Source organism: Perognathus longimembris, chromosome 2, assembly GCF_023159225.1.
Source record: "Perognathus longimembris pacificus isolate PPM17 chromosome 2, ASM2315922v1, whole genome shotgun sequence".
Taxonomy (NCBI): domain Eukaryota; kingdom Metazoa; phylum Chordata; class Mammalia; order Rodentia; family Heteromyidae; genus Perognathus; species Perognathus longimembris.
This window is the reverse complement of record NC_063162.1, coordinates 46,067,752-46,075,966: the sequence shown is the minus strand read 5'-3', so window position 1 is coordinate 46,075,966 and position 8,215 is coordinate 46,067,752. Positions and strand designations below refer to the sequence as shown.

The window sequence follows — 8,215 nt, the reverse complement described above, 5'->3', positions numbered from 1 at the left end:
TGGGTTCTAGGTTACAGCCAGCTGGGGGACAAGACCTGAAGGAGACTGGCTTGAATCTCACCACCACAACCTGAGGGGCCTTAGCTGGGGCCCCGGGCTTTAGCCTCCACCTGTGAATTTCCAGCCACCCAACCTCAAGCAGACTTGGCTCCTCCATCCAGAGCCACCTTTGGCCACCACACCTGACTCAGAACACTTCCTCTGAGCCTTTCCATATTTTCTTTCCCTCCATTTTGATTTTTAGGCTTGTAGAATTAAACGACTGTTTTCTTGTGGGAGGCAAAATAAAGAAAATAAAATGGAATAAACTCTTTCCTGCCTGAAACATGCGGTGGTCTCCTTTCAGCGATCCTCTCATGAGCGAATCCATCAACCAGGCCCACAGGGTTGGGCTTCTTTATATTTACTCAGGGCACATTAAAAGGGGAGCTGGGAAGATTAGCCATTATCCACCTTGACACATGAATGCAGGAATACATTGCCCCAAGTGCTGTGTGTATCCTAGCCATTTCTTTCTATATATGGAAGATAACTCGGTACAATCAACTAGGTACAACCTGATAGGATTACTTAGTTCATGTACAGTGCTTAATCATTGACCATGGTGGATATCAGCGCTCGGAAAACTGCATAAGAGACTTTAGATAGAAACATCCTTTTATTGTACTTGGTTTGGTACCTAGGAAGGGATTGCCACAACCACATCAGGTGTGTATTTATTTAGAAGCTACTAGGAAAATGCCACAGTGCTTTGAACAAGTCAGGGAGAGGCAGATCCAAGGGAACAACTCTGCCCAACTGGAGATTAAGCATGGAAGTAGTATTGGCAACATTAACCCTGCTCATTCTATCATAGGTCTTCATTGTAAGCAGCTGTGAGGCTTTTTTAATGTCATACCTGACAGGTCCTTGCCCTGTTCCTGGTTGACTTGAGTGAGAAGCTGTGACCCAAACATGGCTTCTGCTCATCATTGGCCAGCCGTGTGCAAGTCCAGACCTGCTTACCCTACAGCCCCAACAGGTACCTGACTGCTGCCCCCAGTCAAGAGCTGAACGAGACCAGTCAACTTAAGGAAGCATTAGGAAGAACAATTTTTGGTTTTGAGGTGTAATCGGGCTTGCTTGCCAAACTAGCAGTAGTGAGACTGAGGCAAGAGGAGTGAGAGCTTGAAGCCAGTCTGGATCACATTGCTAAATGTTAAAAAAAAAAAAAAAAAGGAAAGAAATCTTTTTTTCTGTTACTGTTGTTTCAAATCACCAAATTCTCAGTATTTGATGGGCAGCAGGTCAAAGGTGGTCACTAATGATTAGGATGTGGCTACTAGAACAAGCTGTCAACCCATATCTTCTTGTCTTGTTACACTGTGTTAGTGTCTGTGTGGGTGGCAGGAGAGGCAGAAGGCCAGATTCAAAGCTAGCCAGCTAGGTGGGCACTGGTGGCTCATGCCTGTAATACAGGATATCCAGGAGGCTGAGATCTGCGCATGGGGGTTCACAGTCAACCTAGGTAGGAAAGTTCATGAGACTCATACCTCTAATGAAATTCTCAGAAAAAGCAGGAAGTTAGATCTTTGGCTGAGAGGCAGAAAATTAGCCTTGAGCCAATTGAATCTCAGGGACAGTGCCCCAGGCCTGAATTCAAGACCCAGGGCTGGAACCAGATTACATGCATATCCAATAAATATACCCAGCAATGTTCCTCGCTCTGCCTAGGAAAGTGTTCTTCCCACAGTAACAATGAGCACAGTCTGCCCCCTGTTGGCCCCAGGGGATTGGCTCCAGGACCATTTTGGCTACTAGAATGCTAGGATGCTTAAATCCTTTCTATAAAACAATGTGTGCTGGGCTCTGGAGGCTCCTACCTGTAAACTTATCTACCCAGAAGTCTGAGCTCTGAGGATCAGGGTTGGAAGTCAGCCCAGGTAGGAAATTCCATGAGACTCTCATCTCCAGTAAACTGCTCAAAAATAACTAAAAGCTGCACCTCAGACTCAAGGACAGGGCCCAGGCCTCAATTCAAGTGCCAGGACTGGAAACCAACCCACAAAGCAAAATGAACCAGCAGATAGGTGGCCGGGCTACTCGAATGGCTCAAATCGCAGAGCAACAGCTGAACCATGTGCAATGCCTGATTTAAAGACCCAATGCTGTCACAAAACACATATACCCCATTAAAAAACAAAAACAGGGCTGGGATATAGATCAGTGGCAAAGCACCTGCCTAGCAAGTGCAACGACCTGGGTTTGATCCCTAGTACTAAAAATCAAAAGACAAAAAATCTTTAAAATCAAACAAACCCAAAACTAAAACAGAACCAAAACAAAGCAATAAGCAACATCCAATAAAACCCAGAGAAACAAACACAAAAACCAAACAGTTGGTACAAAGATTTGCTTTACTGTGTGGACATAATTTGTGGGAATGAAAAATACTAGAGTGACAACAGCCATAGCAGTTAACGTGGCTGAATCACATTATTGACTCAAGTACCAGACTGTCTTTTCCCACTCTCCCCCTATCCTGGACTTGAGGGACTACTAGGGCAATGCTCCCTTCCCATAGCCTGGTGGTAGCTCGGTGCCTGCATCCTTCTTTCACATTCTTTCCCTTCTTCCTCAAAGGTTTTCTTCTCTCACAGCCTTCACTTCACATCCACCCATCCTTTCCATCTCAAACCTTCTCTTTTCCCCCAACACTACCTCCTGTCTACTCTCTCCTTCACCTGCACCTTTCTAATCACATCTATCCTTCCCCTCTTTCTCCAACCTTTCTTTCCTCTTCACCCATCCCTTTTTGAATCACTCTTTTCTTTCCCTTCCACCCTCCTTTCCTATGTATCATTCCATTCATCCTTCCTTTTCTGCTCTACACTTCACTTCCCCTCCAAACTTCCAAGCTCCCACCACACTTCTCCTCAGCTTCCATCTTCCCCTTCATCCTCTACCGTTCCTGTCACCTTCTACCCTTCCCATCTGCCTCCATTGTCCCTTCTGTCTGTAAGGTCCTCTCCCTGAGGGCTACATGCAGATGCCTCCACCTCATTAAGTCTCCATCCAGTTACCTGGGTAACCAGCAGACCTGGAGGAAGTTACCTCCCCTTTCCCTGAGGTCACCTCCTAATCCACCTGGCCACACCCCTTGCCCCTGCCCTAAATAAAGCAGGGCTGGGTGGGGGTCGCGCTCTCTCTCTCTCTCTCCCTTCTCTCTGGCCATGGATCATCTTGGCCACAGGCCAGCAGTTCAGTAATAAATGTTCTCTCCTGCCTGAATACCGTGTGGCATTCTCCTTTACCAGCTACCTACTTTAAAAACCTAACACTGTCTCTATCCTTAACCATCTGTCTTTCTATTCTACTTCAACACTACCCTAGGCCTTCTGTGCTTCTCTTATCCCCACACTCGTTCATTCTCTCATAAGTCTGATATCAGCGCCTGAAAGGGCTTGTGAAGTTTGCTCTGGGAGAGATGACTGAGGATGATCTTCTTGATGGCAGGGATGTTCTCACTTGTGGTCCTATAAACCTTGTGGATCAGATCAGTTTCCAACTTCCTGGGGACATAAGGTCTTGTGAGTCAGCAACTCTCCAAAATGAGTTTATTCATTTATTGATTCATTCATTTACTTACATAGGCATTTATTTATTTGTATGTGTGTTTTCAATCAATACAAACAGTTGCCCGAAACAACACCTCCTTTTCCCCACTTCAAAGTCAAACAGAACAGTAGAGGAAAGTTTCCCTTGCTAGCACATTTCCAGCCTGTGAACATCCTCCTCATTGCCATTGGGGTTACTTCATTGAGAAGCAGCCATTCTTACACAAAAGATCACCCCTGTGACTCCGAATGGCATACAAACGGAAGTGGCTTTGATTGTGGAGTTGGGCAGGGAGAGGGAGGGTATGTTCTCTAAGTGCCACATGGTGGCAGAAGCACCTGCAAACCTGGAAACTGGTTCCCAGATTTGGATTTCTTCTGACCATCTACACAGTGTACCCCCAGGAATGGCACCATCAGGGTTGTGGACCAAGTTCACCGAGGGGGAAGAAAGGAGTATCTATGCCTTCCTCCTCTTCTTGCCTCCATGCTCCTGTTCCAGGGCTTGGCTCCTCTCCGAGGGTCTTTTTGAGCCGCCTTGCCGCTTTGCTTCTTGCAGAAACTTGTCCAAACCAAAAGGATCTTCCTCAAACTCAACAGGTCCTTCTAATCTTCCCTGCCTCTGTTCTGAATCGGAAAACTCTTTGCATGGAAAGAACCTGTGGGTCTCCATTCTGGCTTCTAGGTCGTTGCCATACATGTCCTTGTCCAGATCTGGCCTGGGCCTATAGATAGTATGGGCCATGGGTTCAGCCCCTCTCCAGGAGTGGCCATAAAGGTTGTAAAAGTCATCTTCTCCACCGGCAAAGCCACTGTCCATACCCTTGGGCTGCTTGAAGAGCCTTGGGTCATAATACTGACCTTCATTGGAGGTTCCAGGATTGGGGACACTGAGAGCAATGACTTCAGTGATATCTCGTTGCTCAATATGCTGTCGTTTCCACGTCCTCTTCGGAGCTGCCCTGTAAAGATTGCGGTCACACCGCCTGTCTTTCTGCCTCTCCTGTCGGATCCCTGCCCTCTCCTGTGGCTCCCCATCCTCTCTGTCCACTCGGGCTTTGCTCCCAGCTCTGCTCTCCCTGGTCCTTTGGGCCAGCTCTCTCAGTCTCTCCTCATGTTTCTGTTTTGCTTTGTGAGCCATCTTCCTCTCCACTTGGGCCCGGGCCTCGACAGCCTCCCGAGCCTTGCGGTCAGCAATATAGAGAGCTTGGGCCAGCTTAGCAAAGGTATCCTTGATGCACACCGCCTGGAGTCCTCTCGCACCAGTGGCCAGACGCTTGTCTAGTGGAATTGTATAACCCTTTGCATTTTTCCAGTTGGAAATGCAAGGGGGGATCTTCCACTCTTGTTGTTCCTTCACAGTCATCCGTCGACTTGGGGACCGCAGCACAGGTACAGGAGGAGAAGGCGGTGGCCGGGGAATCTTCTGATTGATCTTGAATCTCGGAGGCTCCATGGGATCTTTCTGCATGTCCACCACCCGAATCACCCTCTGCTTAGCCCCTGAGTTCCATGCCTCTCCTTGTTGAGAGGGCGTGTATCGCACATACTGAGCAGGGGCCGGTCTCTCAGCTTCTCCAGCCGGCATGGCTGCAGCAACCTTCTGCCACACAAGCTTCTCTAAGGCTGCCCGAGTCTTTGCTGTGGTCTCTTGAATGGCCTCTTGGTCGGGTCTCCGCAGGTCTGGATCCTCTGCATTGGTCACCTCCTTTGGGACCAGGTCAGCGTGCTGGCTGTAAATGACCCTGGCTTTTGGCTGTCCTTGTCGAGCAATTGCTTGGTATTGGAGTCGCCCTCGGGAATCGACCTGAATGGCCAGTGCATTGGCCCTTGTTTTCCCGCGACCCATATCCAGCGGCCACTGGGCCACAGGGATCTCTGGGAACGCGCCTCCGTCTCCAAAGTCCTCTAAGCAGCAGGGTGTCCAGCCTTTGCGGAGCCCATATGGGGGAGGTTCTCTGCGGGAGGAGGCCAGGGAGGCCTGCCAGTGTCCGTGACATCTAGCCTTCTCTCTGGCTTCAGTTTGGTTCTGAGATAGCCCAGTGGGCGCAGGCAAGCATGCGGTGAGCACCATCTCCTCAGGGGAAAGAGTGGGTTGAGGAGGGGCCCGCCAGCAAGATCAAACTTCCTGCTTGCTCAGGTGAGACTGCCACGGGACTGGCCAAGCTTAGGGGTGGAGAAGCCTATATAGGGGAAGGCAGGGAGGAGGTGTGGCCAGAGCAGATGGGGAAAGGGCCTCAGAGCCTAGGGGACCTCTCACTGTCTGAAGGAGAGGTGGCCAGGGTGGGTGAGGGCGTGGTCGGTCTGTCTGGGTAGAGGGGAAGTGGCCTCAGTGCCTGGGGCCCTTTGGCTGACTCACAGTCAAGGGATGGTCCCTTGGAGGTAATTGGTTGGGTATGCTCGGGTGATTTGGCATAAGGCCTATCATGCTTTCCTTCTGAAAGGGGAGGAGTTGAGGGGCCCTTCCCCAGAGAGAGGGAACATTGCACTGCATTGTCTCTGTGCTTCAGAAGGGCCACCCATTCTCTCTGGCTCCTTCCTGGTCACTCAGGGGCATGGAGTTTAGGGGGAGAAGGATCAGATGAAGGCAGCAGTAACCGTCCCATGGTAGTAAATGTGCACATGGGTCTACGCAGAGGAGTCTGGATGCAGGGGCTGCACAAGAAGAGAGCTGAGAGTCTAGTGGAGAATGAGAACTCCTGTTCCACTTGGTGTTTCCCCTGGTGGCAACAGGAGTTTGATCCAAGATAAGGGCCGGCATTGGAGCAATGGGGAGGGGTGTGGGCTGATTGGATTTGACATGATAATTCCATTTTCTGTGGGAAGGTGGGTAATCCGCTCACCTCCTGACCTCTCCTGAAAGTGTCCTTGTCTAGCGGTTACCAATTGCAGATGTTTCCTTCACACGGTGGAGTCCCCAACTCTACCCTTGTTTAGGGAAAGAATTTTCTTTTCCTTTACACTAATTTGGGCTAGTAGGGGATACGTGCCAAGCTGCATGGGTGCGCAGATTTTTGGAATGATGAAGTGTCCTTTTAGACACAATTTTCCGGAGCAGGGCTGGTGCCTTCTGCTTGTTCCTGCTTGCAGGCTGCAAAGTTCAGATAACAGTAAATAACAGGACGCGGGTTTGTCCTTGTATGCTGGAGGGAGAGGGGCTCAGGTAACTTCCTACTCAAGGGGGGCTGGTATGGACTGGCCTCTTTCATCCTCAGTAAATATAGAGAAGCCAGGCCAGGTGGTTGGCTTCCCTTGTGAAAGGTTCCCTGAGAGGAGACAGACCACCCTGTCCATGGTTCAGGCAACAATCAGTTTATTTCATTTCATTTTTACCTCCCACGAGGAAATATTCATTGAATTGCACAAGTTCACAGATCACACTCTAAACTGAAAAGAATCATTAAGAGGAAGCGAGCCACGTCAGCTGGGTTTCTTGGTTGAAGGCGGCTCTGGATGGAGGAGCCCCATCTGGAGGGGCCTGGGTTTTGGAGCTTCACAGCCAGGGGCTGAATCTGGGGCCCAAGGCTGATGCCCCCTGATGTGTGGTGGCAGGTGCAAGGCCCTTGTCCTCCAGCACTCCTGTGCAAGTTGGCTGTGGCGTAGACTACCCTGAAGGCCTATGCGATAGTGGCGAGTATGGGGTAGTGGCGAGCTGCACTTCTGTTGCTTGGTCTAGGCAGACCTCATGCTGAACATGAAAATATTGGTGGGTGCCTAGGAGGACTCCTAGAAAAAATCATGGTGGAGACTCTCCTCCAAGTTAACCTACTCCTCTGAAAATATGTCAAGAATTTTTTCTTGAGATCTAACCACTGTACCCAAGTCACCTTTGCACAGTCAACAAGCTAAGGGGCCTAGAGTTCTGCAGGGGATGGTCTACCCTGGTCGTTTCATCTCTGTGTTAACAGTATGGCTCTTAAGTTTAATCAGGGAACCTGAGCGTATATGAAAATTAACTCAACCCCCACCTCTCCTTATTGTCAGTTTTGCAGGCACTCACTGGCTAGTCAGGGACTCAGATCAAGCAAAGCACTTCCAGGTTGAGCAGGGGTGGATTCTTAGCTTTTACTGATCATGCTTCCACACCTCCTCCCTGAATCACATGAGAGATGGTAGAGAAGAGACCTGACTACTTCAATCCTTGAGGAGCCTGAGCAGCTAGTGCACCTCCATATTGTAGCTTGGGCCTGACTGGGCCCTGAAACGTCCTGGAATAACTGCGGAACATGTCAGTGTGAAGCCTGCACAAAATGCAGTCTAAAATAATCAAGGTAGCCAGAGAGAATTCATTTGACCAGAGGTCAGTTAAAGTTAGGATGCTTTAGCCATTGTTTGTAAGATGCTTCACTGCCTTGCTTGATAATTGTGCTGTGTACTGGAATATCAGCAGATAAATATTTGAAATGCCAGGTGCTCCACCAGGCAATCAAGTTACTGCCCCAATAAGTAACTAATGTATACATAGCAGGAGGGGACTGGCACCAAAAGTCCCTTGTAGCATCCCCCACTAACAGTCTCCAGGTCCATAACTGGTGAAGGCTGACCCCAGATGTCTTTTGCAAACTTTGACTGTCTTGCTGTTAAGCGACAATGCCCCAGCTAATCAGGAACATAGAAGG

At 49.3% G+C, this 8,215-nt stretch overlaps 1 protein-coding gene across 1 annotated transcript; it reads right to left on the bottom strand.

Annotated features, from left to right (window-relative positions):
* Positions 1 to 4,056: 4,056 nt before the first annotated feature.
* On the bottom strand, positions 4,057 to 5,670 carry LOC125344068 (SNW domain-containing protein 1-like). The gene has a single exon (XM_048336671.1). It carries the CDS (start codon positions 5,668 to 5,670, stop codon positions 4,057 to 4,059), a length of 1,614 nt encoding a protein of 537 aa, XP_048192628.1.
* Between the last annotated feature and the right edge of the window lie 2,545 nt (positions 5,671 to 8,215).